Here is a 27,039-nt window from a genome sequence, read left to right as displayed (position 1 = left end):
AGTTAGGCAAAGTGGTTCCTTTGCATAAGGGTGGCTCTAAAACTGCAGTAGTTAATTACAGACCAATCACCATCTCAGGAGTAGTGGTAAAAGTATTGGAAAAGTTGGTTAAAGACAAAATTCAAGAATAGGTGGATCAGGATATGATACTCTATAGAGGCCAACATAGTTTTGTTAAAGGTAGATCCTGCCTTAGCAATCTATTAACTTTTCATAATAGAATGACAACTCAGTTGGACAAAGACAGGACTACTGACAGGACTTCCACTCCCTAAGGACCATACCAGAGTTCAAACTTAAATTAAATATCCAAGTAAGAGAGGTCCGCAAGCCCAGAATGGCTATATTGGTGAAACTGGATGTAATCTTTGTGCTTGGAAATCCTGATATTAGCTGTCCTGTCTGTTTGGCTATAGTAGGACAGTTTATAGCTGCAAGGGACTTGGTATACTCCACATAGGTCCAGGGGAAGTGGCTGTTCAGGTGAAACAGGAAGTTTCCTGTTTCACCAATAGCCATTCTGAGCTTGTAGACCATGCTCTGGATACCTGCCACAGAATATGAGGAAAGAAAGCCACTTTACTACACCACAGCAAATATAAATACGAAAGATTGTTCATGGAATCAGCCTCAGCTCTAAAAAGCTTCCTAAACCTCAACAAATTTGGGTGCATGAGACTGCCCCAAATTTGGGAAGCTTGCATCATGAGAACATCAGCCCAACAGCCATGACAACTTAATTTAGCCTGCTAGGGGGCATCTACAGGACTCTAGGAATGTTAGTTACTCTCTTCGGCCTCATTTGCTCGTTAGTGCCTGCTTGCACTTATCATAGTTTTATGTTCCCATGAAGATGGCAATGTAACATTGCCGAAATATAGGAAGTATTGATTAAAGTTTTCTTTTAATTAATATTTAGTATATGTTGTAATTTCCTGAAATAATTCAATAGTCATGTGGTATTCTGTCAAATGCCTGATCAAAATTCAATAGTATCATAGTTTATCCATTCTCTTCATCCAACGTGGCTGTAACAGCCAAGGTGGATGTTACAGCCAAGCATAAATCCTCACCAATCATAAATTTCTACATTCCATCTTTCTTTCTTTCCCCAATTTTAAAACCTACATTTCACAACATTGAACTGGTATTCCCACTCCAGTACCCATTCACTCAATCTATTCAAGTCTTCGTGTAAGGCCACAAAATCTGCTCTACTCATCATACATTTTCCCAACTTTGCTAAATCCATGCTGTCCATCAAAGCTAATACCATTGTTGTCAACCCAATTCTGGATCCTTGTTCTCACCAGCCTCTCCAGTACCATTGACAGGGTGTAGCATAGAGGCAGCCTGCCTCATGGTGCGATTAATAAGGGCACTCGATCAGCCATATTGCAGTAGGCGCTGTCACTACGCTAACAATTTCTGTTAGCTTAGCAAGTGCAGAAAGAAGTTTTTCCAAGCTTAAACTGATTAAAAATTATTTTTGAACACCAATAACCCAAGAAAGATTGGTTGGTCTAGCAACTATATCGATAGAGGCGGACATAGCTTATAATTTAAATTTAGAAGAGCTTATAAACAGTTTTATTGTGTGATATCCCTGTAATTTAATTAATTTAATTATTAATATTAAATTAATTAATAATTAAATTAATTAATTTAATTATTAATTAAACATTTAACTAAACATTAACAAACGTTTAATTAATATTATTATGTAATCGTTTTGCATTAATGTTTCTCTTGTAATAAAAACAAAATAAAATAGCAATCTTATATTTTTTGTCTTATAATCCATCAGGGATGATATTTAATTGTTTGCCTCAGGGTGCGATCTAATCTGGCAACGGCCCTGAGCCTCTCCAGCACTTTAACCACAACAACTGACACACATATAGCCCTAAAATTTGATGCTTGAGTTCTGTCACCTCCCTTATGAAGGAGCACAATCTTGCCTTCCTACCACTTCATTGGAACTTGACCTACTGGAAGACTCATATTAAACAAATATGTACCCCCTCCCGAAACTTGGTGGGGGACAGGGGGACCCCTTTTGAGTTTTCAAAATTCGAGTCATCAGAATTCAAGAAGAACCGGCCTACCAGTCCAGAACTCAGGGCTGGTAGGCCTGTTTTTGAAGACTTGACACTCAGGGGCTACCCTGAGTGTTGAGTCTTCGAAATTCAGGTCATCAGAATTCAAGGAAAACTGGCCTACCAGTCTGGAACAAGGGGGGGGGGTTGGGCGCCATAGGTGCCAGGGGGAAGAGCTCCCTCCTTGTTTGTTCAGTATCCAGTTAGAAACCAGCCTACTGACAGGAGCACCACAGGATCATTGAGGATTGGACATTAGATCAGAAGCCCTAGTCATCTTCTCTTTCCTTAAAAGGCTATGTGCTGATCTCCTTTTTGCTTGGTGAGTGGTAAATGAATGGAATGGGTTATAAGTGCTTTTTCAGTGAAGGAGTTCAAGGAGAAATTATAATATATAATGTTTAAATAATGGTTAATGTGGGTCTCCTAATAATTTTCATGCTCTATTGATAACCTTGTAATCCTGCAAACTGTTTGGATAACCTCAGTTTCTATTTTATTTTCTAATCTGTGATTTATTTGTCTTATTGTTTCTTGTAGTTTTTCTGATCTACTGTTGGTATACCATCTGTCTGTAGGTTTATATTAAGATTTTCATGCTTCAGTCACTCCCTTTCTAATTTTAAATTACAATGGATCCCTTAATTTACAATGGGTTGATTTATAAATTAATAATTTCTAGTAATTTTCTTAGTTTCATTCAAAAAATTATGGAAAATTCTATTTTGCGCTGCCACTATCACCAAAATGTCACTGTCAGACCAAGCGCTGCCTCAGTTCAGTAGTGGCTCTTTGCTTATGGGTGAATTTTAAAGCCCAGATCATGAATTTGAATTAGGAAGAAGCTAGAGGGCCTCACATTGCCTGATCTTTGATAAAGAACTCTGGAAAAGATAAGCACTATTTTGTGTAGTAATAGCAATATTAATATTAATTGCATTTTAATAGAATATTGTTTATTTTTATTTTTGATAGTTGAGTGTAAATGCATGATTATTGAGCTTTGTGGATTTGTTACTGACTTTTTTAAACTGAATTTGAAAACTTGCCTTGAATGAAGTAAAATCATGATGCAAACAGAATCTGAATGCTGTGCAGCACGAAGATCAAATGTTATTAATGACAGATATTTTGAGGAAGGTTCAGTGTTATGAGTGTGATGCTTATATGTGGTGAAGTGTGAAAGATGTGTTTGTAGAGAGACCCAGTAGGAAATGAGAGAAAGTATGGATTTGTACAAAGTGAGATATTTTGATGGACTATAAGTTATCAGCGAATGTGAAACAGGCTGAAGGAATGAAAGTTAACATAAATGTGGATGCGAAAGACTGAATAATGGAATGAAAGCAAGTGATATGTGGGAGTGAACGAACTTATGAATGAAGAAACAAGAGTAAGTAAAATGAGCAGGAATGAGGACACAGGAGAAAGGAATGGCAGAACAAGATGGAAGCAAGACTGCAGGAGCAATGGAGAGTGAAACTTCTGGAATGCAAGATTTGAACTGAATGGGTTGTTCAGAATAAGAAATAAAATGAGGACTGTGCACAGTGATATTAGGCATTTGTCAGAAAGGGATGGAAAAATGCAAAAGGATAGAATGAAGGAAAGTAGAGAAAAAGAGGTGATGAATTATTGAAGAACAGCAAAGTATTAGAGGTGCTGTTAACGAGATCTCCACAAGATCTGCTTTCCAGGAGAAAGGATGAGCAAGATAATGAATATTTTGGATATAAAAAGTAAATGAGCAAGAGAATTAGTGGTGGTTGTGGGAACAAATGATTTGGTTGGACATAAGAAGAATGTAAGGATAGATATCAACAGATTACTGAGGAAAGAGTGAAAGACACCCGTGTGGTTGGAAAAGTTGTCAGTGAGTTGCCAAGGCATGGCAATGATGAGCTGAGGAGAGTGAGGATCATGAATAGCATGTGGCTGAGCTCTGTGAGGAGAGGGGGAATGCAGTTTATAAATGTGTGGCATGTATTTAAAGGAAGAATGGATTTGTACAAAACTGATAGATTTCAGTTGCTTCCTCTCATCTCTTGCTCACATCACTCACTGCACTTCCTTCTAACAAAAACTCTCCAGTCCACTCACACCAGAGCCAGCTGGAGAGTTTTTGTTAGAAGGAAGTGCAGTGAGTGATGTGAGCAAGAGATGAGAGGAAGTAACAGGTGAAGTGAAAGATCCCTCTTCTATTCCTGATCTCTTTTCATCTCTTACAGTAGTACTGCAAGAGATGAAAAGAGATCAGGAATAGAAGAGGGACAGAGAAAGGGAGGGAAGTTACAGGGGGAAAAGGAGACAAGAATAAGTAGAATGGATGTTGGAAATATCCACTCTACTCTACAGAATAAGTAGAGTGGATATTTCCAACATCCACTCTATTTATTCAATGTCTCCTTTTCCCCTCTGACACAGAATAAATAGAGTGGATGTTGGAAATAGTTAATGTGTGAAAGGGGATGATCATCATAGGAAATGTATGAGGATATGAGAGAGGATAGTTGAGTCTGAGGCAATATATTAGGTGACTGGAAATGGCAGGTGTGATGGGGAGATCACAACCAATAGGTGACTTGGGTAGGACTGGTTATAGGTTATAGACCTAAAAGTAAACTGTTGTGTTTATTTACAAATGCCAGGAGCATCAGAAATAAGGGAGATGAAACTGTTTCACTAATTGAGTTTATTCACCCAAAAATTATTGGAATAAGTGAAACGTGGTTGAACCAGAATGATATCCTGATGTGAATAGAAATGGAAGGGTACAATGTCTTTCATGAGAATAGAAAGGACAAGAAGGAGGAGTGCTGTTGATGATAGCAGGGGATGATGATAAAATGTCTGCACAAAGTGTAGATGCAAGAGGGAAATAGTGGCAATGGTTTTGAGCAGTATGGCATGAGGTGGAGGTTAACAGGAAAAGAGATATTTAGTTAGATACTTCTGTAGGCCAGTGAATGTAGAGAGCAGTGATAAGGAAATGTATTAGCATCTTGGGTTAGTGAATAAGGGAAGGATGATTTAATTTAATTTAATTAGTTAATTTTGGGAATAAGGAAAATGAATTTCCTTATTGAGCCTCTTGAGAGGTAGTATGTAAAGGAAGGCATGTGAGAATTGAATGTTTTAATCTGATAATTCCTTCAGAGGATATGATTGTGAGTTAGGTATTGCACTTCCTTCCAGTTGCTGAGAGTGATCATAAATTGATCACTTGGGTTGTGGCTAGCCATATGAAGACTTCTGTGAGGAGAGAATATATGTGGAATTATAAGGTGGGTGATTATCAGAAACTTAAGAGACAGCTTGGAGCTATAGCATAGCATGTGGAGTTAAGTGAGAAGGAAATAAATGCTGCTTGGGAACTGACAAATAGATACTTAACATCATCAATGTGTGAATGTATTCGAAAGGTCAGAAGGAATAAGGGATGCCAAGTGGATGAATGAGGGGATTAAGCATGAAATCTGGAAGAAGAAGAAGAAGGCACTGTGGAGACATAATGAGTTGCACAAAGAGTATAAAAAGCAGGATATGAAGGCAAAGCAAAATTGCACTACAAACAGAAATTAGCAAATCAGGCCAAGAAAAATTCTTGGGAATTTTTTTCAATATGGGCAAGTAGAAAGATGAATGATTATGGGAAGATGTTAATGGACGAAATTCGTTGGGTAATGGCTGCATAGCATAGTAGTTGAAATATTCAGTGAACAATTCTTCAGGGTGTTTCATTTTCAATATAAATCAGGAGCTATTGTACTATAACAAGGTGATGAATCTATTGGACAAGGAAGATTCATATACAGTGGTGAACTTTAATTTTGCAAAGGGGCTTTTGATAGATCGCTACACCACAAGTTGGTAACTAAACTAGAGCAGATGGGATTGGATGATAGATTAGTCAGTTGGATAGGCAACTGGCTCTCAGATAGGTATCACCAAGTTGTGTATGGGAGTGCAGTATTCAGGAAAAGGAAAGTCACTAGTGGTGTGTTGCAGTAGTCTCTTTTTGGACCGTTGTTATTTAATTTGTATGTTAATGACATTATGATGAGATTAACCATGCTACCGGCCAGGACGTATATATACGTCCACATTTCCATAGATGCGAAGTGCATATTAAAATTGTAATACCATACCATTAATATTACATTGAAATTTATGATGGATATGAAGCTTTTGAGGCTGCATATTTGATCTTTAATGGCCGGTAAGGTGGTTAACTGATGATATACATCTGTTTGCAGATGATGCAAAACTGGGGCTGTGAAAGGCAGTGACACTAATGGTTTTGAAAGCATATGATTGAGGTAGAGGTGTGGGCAAGACAGGATATTTAGTGGGGAGGGGGGGGGTTTGCTACAAGCCAAGGAGTACAGAAGGTGGGGAGCAGGAGATGTTTAGGCAGTTGAGCTTGGCAAGTGCAAGAAGAACGATTATTATGGAAGATTTTAACTACAGCAGTATAAGCTAGGAAGAGGAAAATGCATGTAGTAATAAGGGAATGTAATTTCTAGAATTCTTCATGGGCAAATGTCTTAGGCAACATGTAATAGAGGGAACAAAAAGTTCAAGAGTTTTGGATTTGGTCATAACATCAGTAGAGTTGATAATAACTGAGATGACATCTCTCCCGCCAGTTGGATAGAGTGACCATGTGGTTTTGACATGGAAGATGAGTAGACATCCATGAGTATCATAGAAAAGGGAATGTATGTGGAATTATAAGGCGGGTGATTATAATAGTGTTAGATATCAACTTTCACCAGTTCCATGGAGGATGGAATTGAAAGGCCAGGATATCATTAGTGCTTAGGAAATTGTGAAAGAATATTTGTTAGCAGCAATAGCAAGCTGTATTCCATGAGTGAAGAAGTGGACACAATATGAGGTAAAGTGGATGACAAACAATATCAAATAGGAACTGCAGGTGAAAAAGAGATTATAGAAGAGATATAAGGAGAGGGGTGGAGAGCAGATGCATGAAGAATATAAGACTCGGGCCAGGAGAGTGACTAGTATGGTAAAGAAGGCAAAACTGGAATATGAGAAGAGATTGGCACTAAGATCCAAAGAAAATTCTAGGGAGTTTTTTAGCTATGTGGCCAGTAGGAGGAGAAATGATTATGGAAGAATGACATTATGGGATAAAAATGGAAATAGAGTGACTGATGACGAGGATGGTGGAGTTGTTCAATGAGCACTTTATTGGGGTATTTCATCCTAGAGAAGAAGGTTTTAATACTAGAGGAGTAGGGCAGGTTCGAGGTTTAGAGGTGTAAGAGGAGAGTGTATTCCAAATACTGAGTACTTTGGATGTCAGTAAAGCTGTTTGACTAGATGGTATTTCACCATGAGTTTTGAGAGAATGTGCTAAAGAACTGACAGCTCCATTGACCTGGCTTTTCAATGAAAGTCTGGCTACTGGAAAGGTACCCAAGGAATGGAAGGAAGGTAAGATAGTGCCATTGCATAAGGTTGGTAGCAGACTGGAAGTGTCTAATTATAAGCCACTTTGTGTGTCATCAGTAGTTGTTAAGGTCTTGGAGAAATTAGTGAGGAACTATATACACTGTTGGGCAGATGAGGGTAATATTATCTGTAAGAATCAACATGAATTTGTTAAGGGGGCACTCTTGCTTTATTAACATGATTTCCTTTTGTAATAAAGTGACAAGAGCAGTTGATGAGGGAAAGGCATATACTGCCATTTTTTTGGATTTTGCAAAGGCATTTGACAGGGTGCCACATGATAAGCTGATATTAAGTTGCAGCACATAGGTTTAGATGTCAGGTTAGTCAACTGGATTCAGGATTGGCTGTCTGGGCAGCCAATAAACTAGACAGATTGGTAAATGAATGTGGGTATCGGTTTAATGCAGCAAAATGTAAAGTCTTGAAGTTTGAGATACATCGATGGGAGGCTGCATACTCAATTGGAGGAGCTGTACTGGAGGAAGTAGGGGAGACAAGAGATCTAGGGATGATGATTGATAGAAAACTGAAATTTAGGGAGCATATTGCAAAGGTGGTAAAGGTAACCCAGATAACTGCTGCAATACTGAGAAGGACGCTGCAATTTGGTCCCCATTATTTGAAGGGGATAAATTAACTGTGGAAAGGGTACAGAGGCGGATAACAAAGATGGTTTCAGGACTGTACAGTGTGAGTTATGAGGATCGGCTGAGGGAATGTGGACTGCAGAGTTCGGTGGATAGAAGAAGAAGACATATGATCGAGACTTTTAAATTGTTGAGAGGCAGTTACAGGGTGGACGCTGGGGAGTTCTTTTGCTTGGTGGAAGAGCAGGAAGGAGTGATGACAAGGGCCCTTAAAGTTACAAAAGGAAGCTGCAAACAAGAGGGTGAGGAGGAGTTTCTTTGCATGGAGGGTGGTTGAATTGTGGAATGTATTGCCTAATAGTGCATGAGTTCAAGGTGAGGTATGATAGATACTGTGTGAATGTCGTATAGTTGTTCTTGACATGATGTTAAGGCCTCCCTCAATGAGTCTAAGGACTCCTTGGAGTTGCCCGTAATAATAATAATAATAGAGTGGTGAGAGCAAGAATGGTCAATGAGTTCAAGGAATGATATGGTAGACTTTGTGTTTCCTAGGAAGGACCTCCCACGATGAGTCTCTTGACTCCATGGAGGCCTGAATAATAATAATAATAATAATAATATTTCATAGAGTGGAGGAAGGGCTATCCCTAAAAATTGTATGAGAAGGATGTGAGAATGGACTTCAGGAGCAAATTCTTTGCATGAAGAGTAGTTGGTTAGTGGATTGCATTCCCCCAACAGTATGATGAATGATGCAGATGCATTGAATGAGTTAAAGCATGTTTGATGAGCTTAGTGTGTAACAGTGTACCTCTTGTGATGAGTTTTCTGTACTTCCCATGAAATTCTGTACTTTAACACTGTACATTTTAAATAAATTTGTTCTTTAACATTAAAATTAAAAGTGGAGCCATGGCTGGTTCTAAGAATAAAAGTGCATTTCCATATGAAAATGTTGCTAAAAGACCATGCAAATTTATAACATTAAAAAAAAAACGAATGTTATTAGAAGAAGGGATGTGTGGGCAATCATGTCCTATTTGTAGAAAACTACATATTACCACACCATGTAACAATAATCAGGAAAAGGAAAAATGCTGATAAGATTAAAAACGGAAAACTGGAAGAAAGAAAACTTCAACAATCTTAAATAATCACTCTAATCTTTCCTCTAATTGGAAAAAAGGAGCAGTTACTCTAATTGAACCTTAAAGTGAAGAGATTGTTTATGTATTATACAGGTAGGTATGGAATAAATGTGATTTTAATGAATATGTATAATGTTTAGGTTTAAAATATTAAAATTTTTGTATAATTGTATGAAAGAGTCTCAAATTTCATATGCCTGAAACAGATCTAATTGAAATGCATTATAATTTGAGTTTCTTCTTCTTCGTCTATGATCTCTTACGCTTTTAAGTGTCGAGATTTTGCCAAAGAGATTTCCATGCCATCCTGTCCAAGGTTTGTTGTTTTGCTTCTTTCCAGTTAATTCCCTTCTTTTCAAATTTTTCTTTAATTTCCTTTTGCCAACCTTTCCTGGGTCTGCCTATTTTCTTTTTCCTATTTTCTGGCTTTCGTATATAGTTTTTGCTATTCTTCCTTCTTCCATTCGAATAAGATGTCCAAACCATCTCATTTGGGCTTGTGTTATGAATTGATTCAGAGGTGCAACTTGAAGGCTATCTCTTATGGTTTGATTTCTTATTCGGTCTAGTCTTGTTTTTTGTGTCACTTTCCTGAGATATTTCATTTCAATTGTTTGTAGTTTATTTGTATTTCCTGTTGTTAAACACCAAGATTCACAACTGTATGTTAATGTCGGCAGAAACACTGAACGGTACACTGCCATTTTGGTATTTTGGGTGACTTCTTTCTTATCTAGGAGTGGGCCTTTCATTGCATAGAATAGTTTTGTTTCCCCTCTTATCCTGTTGTTAATTTCTGTGTCTAGTCTACCATCTTCTTGTATATATGATCCCAAGTATTTAAAGGAGTGGACTTGTTCCAGTTGGTGATTCTCTATTTTTATTATGTGTTTTTGTTGGTTTCTAGATATGATCATTGCTTTAGTTTTATTTATATTTATGGTCATATTCCTTTTCTTTGTTTCTTCATACCAAATATTGATATTGTACTGCAGATGATGTAGTGATTCTATTTGCTAGAATCACCTACGTCATCTGCAAACGCCATATGTGAAATCCTGGTTTCTTTCAGTTTCCTGTATCCTAAGTGGAACTTTTTTGTTTTTGTTTGGCATGCCTTTAAAATTTCATTCATTACTACGATGAAGAGAAGAGGGGTGAGGATACAGCCTTGCCTCACTTTTACATTTGTTTCAAATTCTTTTGATCTATTATTACAAGTTCTTACATAATTTCTATTACTTTTGTAGAGGCTTTGTATGGCTGCTATTAAGTTATCTTGTAACTTGTTTTTCTTTAATGTTTGCCATATTAAGTGTCTGGGAACTTGGTCAAAGGCCTTTTCAAAATTTATAAAACATGAATGTAGTTCTTTTCCATATTCTAATGTTTTCTCTGATATTTGTCGAAGACTGATGATAAGATCCTGCGTGCTTCTATTTTTTCGAAAGCCATATTGCATTTCATCCAGTGCATCCTCTATTTGATTCCTAAGCCTCACTTTTAAAATATGGGTATATAATTTTCCTGGAATGCTTAAAAGCGAAATTCCTCTATGGTTTTCACATTTGCGGATGTCTCCTTTCTTAAATATAGGAATTATTATAGCTACTTCCTAGTCTTTGGGAATAATTTTCTTTTTCCATACAACATTGAATAGGTGTAAAAGAAATTTTATAGCTTTCGTTCCTAAATTCTTTACCATTTCTGGTATTATTTGGTCATGGCTTGCTGATTTGCCCAGTTTTATTTTATTTATTGCTGCTAACAGTTCATTTGCATGAATTTCTTCACTCTGATCTTCTATTTTGCTTGTATGTCTTGCTCTTAGGGTTCTATTTTTTCCGTGTCCTGCATCTTCCAATAATTCTTGAAAGTACTGTTTCCATCTTTCCATGATGTCTTTGGAATTTGTGAGTAACTTTCCATCCTTATTTTTGATTTATGGGGCATTCTTTCTCTGACCTCATTCTTCTTAAAACATTATAGAAAAGTTTTTGGTTTCCTTTAAAATTTTGTTCTAAAGTATGTCCGAAGTCTTCCCAGCATTTTCTTTTCTCTTCTTTCACTAAGGTTTTAACTTTATTTCTTTGGTTGTTGTATAGTTCTCTATCAACCTGCAGATTTAATGTTATATATCTCTTCCATAATTGCTTTTTCTTTTTAATTTCTTCTTTTAGTTCTTCAGTCCACCAGGGTGTTTTATGTTTCTTCTGTTTATTATTTAATGATACACCACAAATTTCTTTGCCTGTTTCTAGAAGAAGTGTTTTGAACCTGTACCATAGATTGTCTACATCTTGGTCTTCATATATCTCTTTTTCTACTTCTTTCATCTTCTCTTCTATTTTACTTTTATACTCAATGGCTGTTTCTTCTTTCTTTAGTTTGTAGTTCTTTATCTTAACATTTATTTCCTTGCTACTTTTTCTAATTTTTAAATTTTAATTTTTTAGATTTTAAACTTTTATTTTATGGATTGTTTCCAATACTAATAAGTGGTGGTCACTGCCTATTTCAGGACCTCTGTAGACTCTTGCATTTTTTGTATACTTCCAGTACAATATCTATAATCGACTATGATGGCATAGTCGATTATAGATTTTTCGTTTCTATTGGGCTCTTTCCCAGGTAAACTTATGGATTTCTTTATGCTTGAACATAGTATTTGCTATTACTAAATTATTTGTAAGGCAAAGATTTATTATTCTTTCTCCATTATTCTTCCGGGTTATTTCTCCTTGTGATCCCAACACTTGTTTCGTTTCTTCATCTACTTGATTCCCTACCCAGCCATTAAGGTCTCCTAGTAGTATGATATGCTCTTGAACTTTTTAAATTGTTTTTTGTAAGAGTTCAAAGAATTCATCTTTAATTTCTTTATTAGCATTATCGTTTGGGCCATATGCAACAATTACATATGATTACAATTACAATCAGACAGCCAAGTATTCACTGTAGTGAATACTTGGCTGTCTGATTTAAAATCTATAGTGATTGTCAACAACCTTTCATTTATTAGTTGCCATTTAGTAATATATTCTTTGAGATCTGGTTTAATTATGCAAGCTACCCCTTGTTTTCCCCATTCCTTGGGTTTACCCCTGAATAGAAAAGTATATACCCATCTTTCATTTTCTGGCAACCTCGACCTTTCTTTTTTGTTTCTGTGACTGCTAGCAGATCCAATCTTGAATTTTTAAATTAATCTATTAATTCATTTTCTTTTCCATGTAGACTTTTAATGTTCCATGTTCCGTATCTCATGTATACCTTTTTCCTCGCTTTGTCATTAACCATTTAGGCAGTTCGGCTATCTCTGTGTTATTTCTTTTAATGGGTGAAATTTTAAGGTGTGCAAGAGATTAGCCTTCAGCACCCAAGTCTGGTGGTGGGGCTGCCGCCTTCGAGCCCCCCAGACTGGCCTATGAGGGAAGTGCTATCCTGTTGGTCCGCGGGAGGTATTTTATTTCCCTCCTACCCTTCATAGTAAACTATGACGAGCATTCCCCGATTCGCCACCATGGGACACGCCCGATGGGGATTACAGGTGTCCCCACATGGGAATTTGAGTTTCATTTACACCAATTTGATATATACTGACATCTACAGGAATTTAATTCCAGTATAAATCAAGTGCATATTGTATTCAGTTCCATATGACATTTCTTTACTTTTTTTTAGCAAGTTTAATTTTCAATATTGTTAAATGATGATGATTGCTCTTGATGTCTTAATAATCTCAAGAATGTCCTTGCTGTTATCAGATGAAATCTTCTCAATCACTAAAATTTTATAATTTTTCTCTCATGAGGTTCTTGAAAAGTTTTCATAGTAAAATATTTCAAGTCATCTCCTGTTTCTACATTAAAATCAAATTTTAACTAGCTTGTTTCCAATTTATACTGTTATACATTTTAGAAATTATGGACTTTACAATCATGTTATAAATAATTATTTTAATTTCTTTACATTTCGACCTTCATATGAAGGTCATCATCTGGAGTATATACAAATATACAAGGACAAGCTGAGTTACATTTCACACAGTATGCTAAAGAGACAATGATTTTATCAATGGTTATTCTACTGGCATGACTTCTAGTGAAAATATAATATAAAAAAATGATATGTATATACAGGGTGTTCGGGATAAATTTGACATATTTATAATTAATTATATTTTTCCGTACGTTACATGTATTAACACACACTTCTCTTCATTTAAAAGTTTGGACCCTTCTTCATTCATATACAAGATGTCAGAAAGGATGGATAGCTGGAACCCACCTGAATCATGGAAGAGAATAACTTGTATCATGATGATTCGTGCCCGCCATCAAAATAAGGATATTACGACTGCTGCCCAATGCTCCCTGAATACAGTAAAAACAATCAGGCATGAACTAGAGACTTGCAATGGTGACTACGAGGATGTAGCAAGAAGAAAGATCCCTAGCAGACGATCTGATTGCGTTCGTACAGCAGAATTCCTCGCAAATCTGCAGGAACAGGTGTTGAAGAACCCTGGCATTGGAATTCGGGCTTTGTTCGTGGAGTTGCTAACTGTAGTCAAGCCCTGGATAACAAGGGTAGCCAATGGTAGGCCGTATGTATGGCTGCAGGATTCGGCCCCTTGCCACACCTCTGGGAAAAGTCAAAAATGGTTGTCTGAAAATTTCTACGACTTCACCAGTCCAAATGTTTGGTCTCCAAACTCCCCAGACCTTAACCCCATGGATTATTTTGTATGGGGCGCAGTTGAAAAAGACACCAATCGCACTTCCAGTAATACAAAAGCCCAGTTAATGGATAAAATTAAAACAGTTTTTGCGGCCCTTCCCAGGGAGACTGTAGCAACAGCTTGTTCGAGGTTCCGAAGCAGAATTGAAGCTGTGATCGATGCTAATGGTGGTTATTTTGAGTAAATCTTGTTGATAGTATTGTAATTAACTCTGCCTGTAATGTTTTTTTGTCAATTCATTAAATTTAATAGATACAAAGAAGATTTTCTTTTTCCTTACGAAACTGTCAAATTTATCCCGAACACCCTGTATAATATTAAAAAAAACAGATAAAATTAATTATTTAGAAGCTAAATTCTATTTAAGATAACATAAGAGAAACATTCTTTCATATAGATAGTTTTCTTACAGTAACAAGGATGTCCTAGTTTAACATGAGAATTGTTATATTAGATTTAAGATTCTGGATTATCTACAGTCCTGTTTATAGTTAACTCTTAGGGAGAAAGGTTCCGTGGGTAGAATATGTGCCTTCTATATGCTTGGGATTTTCAAATCATCATTATTGTTCAGATTAGGTTGGTTGATAAGAATCTCACAGGCTTCCTTAAATTGACATCCATACCATGTTTTGGTATGATGTAAACAACTGGTGCTTTTCCATTGTAAAGTTCATAATTTCTAAAATGAATGCTGATCACTGTGCAACACTAAAAGAAAGGATTCTGATAATTCATGGAGATTCGACCTACAAGGGATGCAATCAATATGGTAAGTTGAAGATTCATGTTACTGGTTTGATCAATTGACTGGCATTTTTAAAACGTTGTAGGGAAAGCAATATCGTTCTGAATTGCATCGAACTAAAGAGAAAATTTACCTAAACAGAGGCGCAACAAATATACCACTGTATGGAGAAAGTGTTACTCAGAGAACAGATCCAGGCGACTAGAAAAAACTTGGCCTTTACTCAAAATCAGGTACAAAATTTAAAATCTGAACTTTCGAGTTACTTGAACGCAGATATTTGGGCTATCCTCGAGAAGATTACGGACAACTCAGCAAACCATATCCTTCAAACTAAGAAAGAAAATCTCATATCCAAATTTCATAGACTAAAAGATCAACAAAACCAACAGACATTTTTGAACTTCTCTGCAGTGAACATTAGCAACCAACCAGAAGCGAGAAATAGCAGGAGCCACCAATCGGTGTCAGGCAAAAGTAACATAGTCAACCTATCCAACCACACCTTAAACAAAGATGAACTCTTGCTACTCATGAAAGGTTTAAATTTTGCCGTAGCACCCAGATCAATGAACAAACTGGATATGATTTATAAAACAGGCTTAAGATTCATCTCAACTACCATAGCAGATAAAATACGTTTAGAAACTGCCAACATTTTAAATGTAAATTATAAGAAAACAACAACAAGCAACTTAATGAAACACGAATTAACAGCAGTGAAATTACTAAAATCAAATCTGGACATCATAAAAACTAGAGCTAATAAAGGCAATGCCACCATTATTCTAAACCAACCACATATTTAAAAAAAAATGAATCTGCTAGTCTTGGACAACAATACATATCAACTTGTTAACTATGACCCTACCAATAGAATAAAAAAGAAAACAGAGAAGCTACTTAAATCAGTTACTACATGGCCCAAAGATACAGTCAAAAAATTACTTTCTCATTACGCTCGCTCTCCGAGAATTTATGGTCTACCAAAGATACACAAACAAAACACACCACTTCGGCCGATAGTCAAAGGTATAGACAGCCCGAATTATCACCTACCCGAGAAATTAGCGTCAACACTCAAGGAGTTGGTAGGTCATTTCCAAACATAATCAAAGACATTACATTAGAAAAAGATGATTTATTATTCAGTTTTGACATCTCTGCCCTCTTTACGAATGTCCCAATCAATGATACAATCCTTCTTTTATAGGAAAAATTCCCTCCAGATATCACGGCGCTCTTTGCGCATGTATTATGTTCTGGTTATTTTGTATGGCAAAACGCTTTCTACCTACAAAAAGAAGGCACAGCCATGGGTTTATCCCCCCCCCCCATTTCTAACTTTTATATGGAACATTTTGAGCAACATGCTTTAGATTCCTCTCCTATAAAACCCAAAATCTGACTTAGGCATGTTGATGATATTTTCGTGATCTGCCCCCATTGCTGCCAGACACTAGACACTTTCCTTAGCCACCTAAACAAACAACACAAACGCATGCAGTTCACAATTGAGATTGAAAAGCAGAACACACTTCCGTTTCTAGATACACTTGTCACACATCTTCCTTCCGGCAGTCTTTCCTTCACTGTTTACCGGAAATCGACACATAGTGGCCAATATATACACATAAACTCCTACCACCACCCAACACAAAAACTAGGTGTTATTAATACTCTCAAAAATAGGGCTCCAATGAACAAGTGCTTAAAGACGAATTTGAAGTTATCAGCAATACTTTTCTAAAAAATGGTTACAGCCAAAACGCTATTAACAAAATTCTCTACAAGACCTCAATAAAAAACAAAGATAAACCAGACTAGAATAAAACTATAACGATTCCTTACATTAAAGGGACTTTCAGTTAAAATAAACAGAATACTATAGAAATATAACCTCAAAGCCACCTTTAAACCTCCTGCAAAATTAAAAGCTTACTCAACTCATCCAAAGACCTACTCCCTCCGCTGGCCCACCCTGGAGTATACCATATTTATTGCACCTGTAATCTACCATGTATAGGGGAAACAGGATGCATTTTAGAAATTATGGACTTTACAACCATGTTATAAATAACTATTTTAATTTCTTGACATTTCGACCTTCATATTAAGGTCATCATCTGGAGTATATACAAATATACAAGGACAAGCTGAGTTACATTTCACACAGTAAGCTAAAGAAACAAATTTGATCACCGGTGATTCTACTGGCATGACCAGTAGAATAACCAGAATAACTGCCATGGCAAATTTAAGGAGGCCTGTGAGATTCTTATCAACCACCCCAATCTGAACAATAATGATGGCCTTAAATCCCAAGCATATGGAAGGCACATATTCTACCCATGGAACCTTTCTCCCTAACAGCTAGCTATAAACAGGACTGTAGATAAGCCAGAATCGTAAATCTAATATAACAATTGTCATGTTAAAAATAGGACATCATTGTTACTATAAGAAAACTATCTATATGAAAGAATGTTTCTCCCATGTCATCTTAAATAGAATTTAGCTTTGATGTAGTTTCTAAATATTTAATTAATTTTTAATCAGTAGAATAACCGGTGATCAAATCATTGTTTCTTTAGCCTGCTGGGTGAAATGTAACTCAGCTTGTCCTTGTATATTTGTATATTATTATTATTATTATTATTATTATTATTACTTATACTCCAGATGATGACTTTAATATGAAGTTTGAAACGTCGGGAAATTAAAATAGTTATTTATAACATGGTTGTAAAGTCCATAATTTCTAAAATGAATGCTGATCACCGTGCAACACTAAAAGAAAGGAAACAAGATGCACAATTCCTATCAGACAAAAAGAACATAAACGACACATTAAATATGATAACTATGGTGAGGCTTGCCTTTCTGATCATGCCATGAACACTTTACATAGAACTGACTGGTAAAGCACCAGTTCTTTACATCACACCAAAACATGGTATGAACGTAAATTTAAGAAAGTCTATGAGATTGTTATCAGCCACCCTAATCTGAATAATAATGATGGTCTGAAAATCCCAAGCATATGGAAGGCACATATTCTACCCATGGAACCTTTCTCCCTAAGAGCTAGCTATAAACAGGACTGTAGATAATCCAGAATCGTAAATCTAATATAACAATTGTCATGTTAAAAATAGGACATCATTGTTACTATAAGAAAACTATCTATATGAAAGAATGTTTCTCCCATGTCATCTTAAATAGAATTTAGCTTTGATGTAGTTTCTAAATAATTAATTCATTTTATCTGTTTTTTTAATATTATATATATTAAAGTAGCACGTTGCGGTGAATTTGAGCTGTGCAGAAGAAAGTGATTTTTAATCGGTGAATTGTCCACTTTTTTTCCCCGTTTTTCTACGTTTTTGAGTGCTAAATTGTTTCTCTGAATACGAGTGTACTTCAGTGGTTGTTTTTTGGAAGTTAGTTGCTGTCGCGATATAATATATTTTGGTACCGTCGGAATCGAACGCGTAACGGTGGAAGACAAAACGAAGCTATGTTGCTGTATTTAGTTATATTTCATTTTATTTAATTATATTTAGTACTTAAATGTTCTGATGTTTGTACTTTTTTTTCCTCTTATTTATTAATTGAATAATTATTAAAGATTACGCTACTCGGCAGTAAGGAATGATGGTGGATTCAGCAGCAGTCGCAAGTGGCGTAATGCCAAGTCCTCCGCCATTTAAGAACTCAATTATTAGCAATATCATAAGGGACTTTGTGGCATGCAGTACTTGCGGCATGTATGCGTCTCGGGAATTACATATGTGGCTTGTTAAAGAGAGTGGAGAGCGTATGTGCGCAAAATGCAGGCAGTTGGAGGAAATAAGTACATTAGATATATCGATATCCGACTTTGTTGCTCCAGGAACGGGGAATGAATGTAGGAAAACAAGTAGTATGATAGGAGAGAATGAGAAAATAATAAAAGTTGATAGTGTGGAAGGTGTGAGTGACTGTGGAAGTTTAGGAGATGGTTTTGTTTGGGAGAGTGAATTTAGATTAAGAGTGACTGACCTGCAGAGGGAGATAGATAAGTTGAAAGAGGAGGTGGAATGCCTTGTGAATGAGAGCAGAAGTATGAAAGATAAGATTAGGAGAATGGAAGAGATAAATGCAAGGCGAATCAGAGTAGGAGAGAGAGAGAATTTAGGGAGTATGAGTGAGAGGTATGGGGGTGCTAGAAGAGGAGAGGATGGAAACAGTAGGAGAGACAGAATGAGAGAGAGATATGGAAGTGCTAGAAGAGGAGAGAATGGAAACGGTAGGAGAGATGGAGTGAGAGAGAGGTATGGTAATGCTAGAAGACGAGCGGATGGAAACAGTAGTAGGAGAGACAGAATGAGAGAGGGATATGGAAGTGCTAGAAGTGGAGAAAATGGAAACAGTAGGAGAGAGGGAATGAGAGAGATGTATGGGAGTGCTAGAAGAGGAGAGAATGGAAACAGTAGAAGAGAGAGGTATGGGAATGAAAGAAGAGGAGAGAATGGAAACAATAGGAGCGAGGGAATGGTAAGAGGTATAATGTATGGTGACTCAATGATTCGTGGTGTTCAAGATAGGATGCGTGAGGAGTGTTTGCCAGGAGGAACAATAGAAAGGGTGGCCATGGCAATTAAGAGAGGTGAAAGGGTGGATGAGATGATTGTGATGGTAGGAACGAATGACTTGAGTGGTAATATAAGTCGGGCAGCGAGAGATATGAGATTTTTGCTTGAGACTGTATGGAAGAAGACAGAGAGAGAGGAAAAATAGTGTGCGTGTTGCCTAGGTATGATAATGATGAGCTGAGTAGAAGAGCGGTGATATTGAATGGCATAATAGCGAGAATGTGTGACAAGAGAGGACTGGTATATGTGGATGCTTGGAGTGCGTTTGAGGAAAGAGAGGAGTTGTATGCGAGAGACCATTTACATTTGAATGAGGAAGGACGTAGGCATCTGGAGAGATTGCTGTTCTGAATGAGTCAGTGTGTCCCAGGGAGGATGATAGCAGGGGTGGCCCCTTGTGGGAATGGATACTTGGGAGAAGGGAGACAATGTCAGGTAACACTGAGCCCAGTGGAGTCTAGAAGGGATAATGCTGGGTATAGAAACAATGGCATTTATATGCTGTATACTAATGCCAGGAGTATCCGAATAAGGGAGAGGAATTGGAGCCACAGATCGTATCAGCCTGGCCAAAAATTATTGCGATCACTGAGACGTGGTTGACAGAAGGGGATATAACAACAGGAATAGAAGTCACTGGGTATAGCATTTTTCGTCAGGATAGGAGGGGAAAGCGTGGTAGTGGGGTGCTGCGTATGATAAGTGATGACCTATGTTCTCTAAGAGTGGAGAATTTGGAAGGAAGTGAGACAAATGATTTTGAGAGCGTATGGTGTGAGGTAGAGGTAGGCAAGACAGGATATTTAGTGGGGTATTGCTACAGACCCAGGAGCACAGAGGATGGGGCCCAGGAGATGTTTAGACAGCTAAGTTTGGCAAGTGCAAGAAGAATGATTGTTATGGGAGATTTTAACTTCAGTAGTATAAACTGGAGAGAGGAAGATGCATGTAGCAATAGGGGAATGGAATTTCTAGAATTCTTGAGGGACAAATGTCTTAGGCAACATGTAACAGAGGGAACAAGATGTTCAAAAATTTTGGATTTGGTTATAGCATCAGAAGAGTTGATAATCACTGAGTTGACGTCTCTCCCACCAGCTGGAGAGAGTGACCATATGGTTTTGACTTGGAAAATGAATAGACATGCAGGAGTATCAAAGAGACGGGAACTTATGTGGAATTATAAGGCAGGTGATTATAATAGTCTTAGACGTCAACTTCGGGAAGTTTCATGGAGGGAGGAATTGGAAGGCCGGGATATCACCAGTGCGTGGGAAATTGTGAAAGAATATTTGTTATCAGCAATGGTAAGTTGTATACCACGAGTGAAGAAGAGGACGCAATTTGGAGTAAAGTGGATGACAAACAATATTAAACGGGAATTGCATGCGAAAAAGAGGCTATGGAAGAGATATAAGGAGACAGGTGAAGAGATGCATGAGGAATATAAGACACAGGCTAGAAGCGTGCCTAGTGTGGTAAGGAAAGCGAAACTGGAATATGAGAAGAGATTGGCCCTAAGATCCAAAGAAAATCCTAGGGAATTTTTTAGCTATGTGGCCAGTAGGAGAAGAAATGACTGTGGAAGAATGATATTGTGGGATAAAAATGGGAATAGAGTGACTGATGCAGAGGACATAGTGGAATTGTTCAATGAACACTTTATTGCAGTATTTCATCCTAGAGGAGTCAGTTTTAATGCTAGAGGGATAGGACTGGTACGAGGTCTGGAGGTACAGGAGGAGAGTGTGTTTCAGATACCGAGTACTCTGGATGTCAGTAAAGCTGTTGGACTGGATGGTATTTCGCCACGAGTTTTGAGAGAATGTGCTAGGGAATTGACAGTACCTTTAACGTGGCTTTTCAATGAAAGTCTGGCTTTGGCAAAGGTGCCCAGGGAATGGAAGGAAGGTAAGATAGTGCCATTGCATAAGGGTGGTAACAGACTGGAAGTGTCTAATTATAGGCCAGTCTGTGTGTCATCAGTAGTTGTTAAGATCTTGGAGAAAGTAGTGAGGGACCGTGTACAGCATTGGGCAGATGAGGGTAATGTTATCTGTGAGAATCAACATGGATTTGTGAAAGGACGCTCTTGTTTTAGCAATATGCTAGCCTTTTTTAATAATGTTACAAGAACATTAGATGAGGGAAAGGCATATACTGCAATTTTCTTAGACTTGGCGAAGGCATTTGACAGGGTGCCACATGATAAGCTGATATTTAAGTTGCAGCACATGGGTCTGGATGTCAGATTGGTCAACTGGATTCAGGATTGGCTGTCTGATAGGTATCAGAGAGTTGTGTATGGTGGAGCAGTTTCCAGGAGGAAGAGGGTTACAAGTGGGGTCCCACAGAGCTCAGTACTAGGACCTATATTGTTTAACCTTTATATCAATGACATAGCCAGTGGATTGCAGGGGGATATTCAGTTGTTTGCGGATGATGCGAAGCTGGGAAGGATTATTAGTAATAGTGCAGATGTGGTAGCCCTGCAAGAGGATTTAAATAAGCTAGATAGATGGGCAAATGAATGGAGGTATCAGTTTAATGCAGCAAAATGTAAGGTCTTGAGGTTTGGGAAACATCGATGGGATGCTGCATACTCTATGGGAGGAGTTATACTGGAGGAAGTAGGGGAGACAAGAGATCTGGGGTTGATGATTGATAGAAACCTGAAGTTTAGGGGACATATTGCAAAGGTGGTGAAGGTAACACAGAGGATTGCTGCTATTATGAGAAGGACACTGACCTGCAGAGATAAGAGGGTTATCATTCCGTTGTATAAGTCTCTGATCAGACCACACTTGGACTATTGTTCTCAGATTTGGTCCCCAGGATTTGAAGGGGATAAATTAACTGTGGAAAGGATACAAAGACGGATGACAAAGATGGTTTTAGGACTGTACAAGGATAGTTATGAGGATCGGCTGAGAGAATGTGGACTGCAGAGTTTGGTGGATAGAAGAAGGAGAGGTGATATGATTGAGACTTTTAAACTGTTGAGAGGTGGTTACAGGGTTGACATTGGGGAGTTCTTTCGCTTGGTTGATCAGCGGGAAGGAGTGATGACAAGAGGCCATCCCTGGAAGTTACGAAAGGAAACTGTGAGCAAGAGGGTAAGGAGTGGTTTCTTTGTGTGGAGGGTGGTTGAGCTGTGGAATGCATTGCCTGATGGAGTGGTGGGAGCGAGAACGGTCAGTGAGTTTAATGAGTGGTATGATAGACTTTGTGTTTCTCAGGGGGGGGACCTCCCCTCGATGAGTCTTGACAGACTTTATGTCTTAGGAAGGACCTCCCTCGAATAGTCTTTTGACTCCTTGGAGGCCTGAATAATAATAATAATAATAATAATAATAATAATATATACATATAGTTTTTTTTATATTATATTTTCACTAGAGGTCATGCCAGTAGAATAACCATTGATCAAATCATTGTCTCTTTAGCATACTATGTGAAATGTAACTCAGCTTGTCCTTGTATATTTGTATATACTCCAGATGATGACCTTAATATGAAGGTTGAAACGTCGAGAAATTAAAATAGTTATTTATAACATGGTTGTAAAGTCCATAATTTCGAAAATGAATGCTGATTACCGTGCAACACTAAAAGTAAGGATTCTGATAATCTACAGCTGTTATCTTGTGTCCATTGTATGGGTAAATTTTGTTTTGCTTCTGCATATGCTATGCTATGCTATCGCTTTAACCTGTTTGTGTTGGAATTTGCCCTCCAAGTAGCTCTTACAAGCCACAGAATGTAAAATGAACTTCCTTCAACAGACAACTGCTAGTATGTAACTATCTCCATGTGGTAATCTTTCTTCACAGTGGCAGCAATCCCTTGTTCAGACTGTTGCAGTTCTCAATATTGCACATGAATAAATATGTACAAATATTGCTATATCAAATATTAATACAGTATTTCAAAACTAACTCAGGGGATATTAGAGTAAATTTTGCTCTAAATTTTATACTTTAAATTTTTTCTTAAAATTATTAGTTTAGTAGGAACATCAAATTATGTCTTAATAATCGGTATATATATTTTTTTCCAGGACTATCATTCAAATAATGATGGCCTTACTGAGATAATTAAAGATCACATCAAGTCACTTAGTAGTCTTCAGAAAAAGTTAGATAAAGCTGTACATAATAACAAACAACTACAAGATTTACTCAGAAAGAAATACTCAGGTAAGTTAACATTAATGCTCCATTCTGCTCAATTTCTTGTATTCAGAATTTCATTGAATCATGACTCATTGAAGGAGGTTACACTTTGACAACATAGGTCTACAATACCACTTCTTAACCTTATTCACTGCCTGTACTCTCACCATTCTGTTATGTAATATTTAATTCCATGCTCCTATAACTTTCTGTGCAAAAAAAAAGCTTACTTCTTACCCTCTTATTTACAACTTTTGGGATGGCCTCTTTTCTTGTTCCTTCTCCTGATTCTGCTACATGAAAATACTTTCTGGTGCAAATATGATAAACATCTCTTAACAGCTTAAATGTCTTAATCACCACATCTCTTCATCTCTTTTCCATCAGACTGCAGATTATATGCTCTCAGTTTATTCTCATAACCAGTGTTCTGTAGTACTAATGTTATTTTTGTTATTTGCCTCTGTATCCTCCCTACAATATCTCATCTTCTTCATAATCTGTTGACCAGCTTTGAGTGTTATAATTTAGATATGAACTGTTCAATGCTTTATACCTTATTCTGCTGGTCATGTCCTCAACACCGCAGCAATCATCCAGTTGTCTTCACAGCCTTTTGCAATATGTCCTCCAAACTTGAAAGCTATATCTGCCATCATCTCAAGATACCTTGCTTCCTCAATTTCTTCTAGTATGGCTCTACCAGGAGTATCCGATCCCAAATTTCACTATACATTTAACGGTATTAAACTGACATCCCCATCATTTACTCATCTTTCTAGCTTATTAAAATTCTCTTGAAGAGCCATAACATCAGTACTATTAGTAATAACCTTCCCAAGCTTCCTATCATCTGCAGACAATTAAATATCTCTCTCTGTAATGTAGTAACAATATAATGGTTAATCAGTAATGGTCCCAGTACTGAAACCTACCAAACCCACTTGTAATCTTCCTACTACCCCATACTGATCCCCATTACATAACTCCGATAACTATCGAAAAGCCAATTTATCATGTCATGTGGCACCCTATCAAAAGCCTTCCTTTGCAATTTTCGGAAAAATGACAGTCTAACTTCCCATCATCCACAGCTCTTATTTATTATAAAAGAGCACCCAGATTACTATGAAACAACACCCTTAATAAATCCATACTGCCCTTTTAAAATTATGTATCCTGATCTGCTCAGTTCTGAATATGAGCTTTTATGAATTTTTTCAATATCTTAATGACCACAAGAGAAATAAAACCAGTCTATAATTTGATACTTCCCTTCTATCATCATTCTTATGCAATGGTGCTATCTTACCCTCCTTCTACTTCTTAAGAACTTTTCCTCATTGCAAGACTTTCATTAAACAGCCAGGTCAATGGTATGGCCAGTTCCTTACTACTTAAAACACAGTGAAATCTCATCTAGCCCTACAGATATGTAGAGTGTTCAGTGTTTAGAATACATCCTCTTCATTTGCTTCCGCTCCTTCAACCCTCCTTATCTCTCTAGGAATAAAATCATCTTTGAGGATGAAACACTATAATAAAGTGATCACTAAACAGATGTACCACATCATCTTTATTGTCACCTAACTACTAGCTCCATCCAGTAGGGTCATTTGTCTGCAATCATTTCTCCTACTAGGCACAGTAACAAAGAGCTCCTTGGATCGTGCTAGTCTCTTTTCATATTATAATTTTTCTCTCCTTACTATCCTTACTTACTATATTGGCCACTTTCTTAGCTTGAGCTTTATATTCTTCATGCAATTGTTCTAATTAGTGAAATGGATGAAAATGAAACACACACATTGTGATGTATGCTGTGCTACTGCTTGGGACACTTTAGTGTGACTTCTGGGAAAGTGTTTTATTTTATTTTATTTTATTTTTTATGTGGTTACTACCCATGAAAGGTTATTACTATACCTATAGTGCATTTGTACTGTGGGTGGACTAAGGATTTTTTCCCCCATTTTTTTTCAATTTTATATAAAAAAAAAAAATCAGCTAACACCTTTTTATTCCCGTATACGGGGAGTAGGCGAGGCCATTTAGCCCTATCTAACTTTTGGAGACTGAGTGGGCAGTTCAGTCTCCATTGGTACCAATCAGAGATAGATGGCCCAAGGCTATCACTAATTAAGCAGTACACAGTGAAGAGAGACGGCTCAAATGTGCCGCCATCTGGTGGTCCCTAACCCTAATACAATATATTTAATGTCTGAAATAATGAGGGTTCTACGGTCGATTTTCTTGAGTTACGGGATGAAAAACATGAGTTTCCAGGAGGAAAAACCCGCTTGCCCGTGCCAGAAATCGACTAACTCTGGAACCGGTCGAAAAAAAGGCTTAGAAAAATTTCCTCTAGTCACCGACTAGACTCGAAACTAAGTCTTCCTTCGTGCAGTCAAGCGCCGTGCCTTGCAAATGCCACATCCACTGAGCTACACAGGCTTATATATATATATATATATATTTGTAGTTTTAGTTTATTTTTTATTTTTTCATGGTCTGGAAATCCTGCTCTAGAGACAAAACATTGAACTTTTTCAAGCCGCTTCAGGCCTCCAATAAGTGGGGTGGCAGTCTCACACCAGTTGATGAAATTCATCTTACACTGCAAAGAAATAATCCAGTTTTAGAAGTATCTGCCTCAACAGACACAGTAATATTATTACCTCATTTCTATTATTGAAATGGTAAAAATGAAGTAATAGATTTTGAAAACTCTCAAACCAGTAGAAAATTGGACAAAGAATAGTTACTTATGAGATTATTTTGAGAGATATGAGATTCTTGCTTTGGTGTACGAAAGAAGACACACAGAGGAAAGATAGTGTGTGTTGCCTAGGTATGATAGTGACGAGCTGAGCAGAAGAGTGGTGATATTGAATGGCTTAATAGCAAGAATGTGTCAGAAGAGAGGATTGGAATATGTGAATGCTTGGAGTGCATTTGAGAACAGAGAGGAATTGTATGCAAGAGACCGCTTGCATTTGAATGAGGAAGGATGTAGGCATCTGGAGAGAGAAAGAGAGATTGCTGTTATGAATGAGTCAGTGTGTCCCAGTGTGGACGGTAGCAGAGGTGGCCTCTTGTGGAAGGGGGACGACATCAGGTAACGCTGAACCCAGTAGAGTCTAGAGGGGATAATGCTGGGTATAGAAACAGTGGCATCTTTATGCTTTATACTAATGCCAGGAGTATTGGGAATAACGGAGAGGAATTGGTGGCACTGATAGCATCAGCCTGGCCAAAGATTATTGGGATCACTGAGATGTGGTTGATAGAAGAGGATATAATAACAGGAATAGAAGTTGCTGGGTACAGCATTTTTCGGCAGGATAGGAAGGGGAAGGGAAAGCATGGTGGTGGAGTACTGTTTATGATAAGTGACGACCTATGTCCTCTAAG

General features: G+C 37.4%; 1 protein-coding gene across 2 annotated transcripts in view; it reads left to right on the top strand.

Annotated features, from left to right (window-relative positions):
* Positions 1-27,039, top strand: part of LOC150108046 (uncharacterized) — a 342,334-nt gene that overhangs the window by 217,497 nt on the left and 97,798 nt on the right. For both annotated transcript variants that reach the window (XM_090390587.1, XM_090390586.1), the window contains exon 17: positions 23,511-23,649. In XM_090390587.1, the coding sequence (XP_090246713.1) occupies positions 23,511-23,649 (139 nt within the window). The remainder of the gene's footprint in view (positions 1-23,510; positions 23,650-27,039) is intronic.

The sequence above is a fragment of the Typopeltis vanoorti genome, chromosome 3 (assembly GCF_054136105.1).
Source record: "Typopeltis vanoorti isolate ZY-2024b chromosome 3, IOZ_Tvanoo_1.0, whole genome shotgun sequence".
NCBI classification, from domain to species: domain Eukaryota; kingdom Metazoa; phylum Arthropoda; class Arachnida; order Uropygi; family Thelyphonidae; genus Typopeltis; species Typopeltis vanoorti.
The sequence above is the reverse complement of the archived record's forward strand: the minus strand, read 5'-3'. Positions and strand labels throughout refer to the sequence as shown.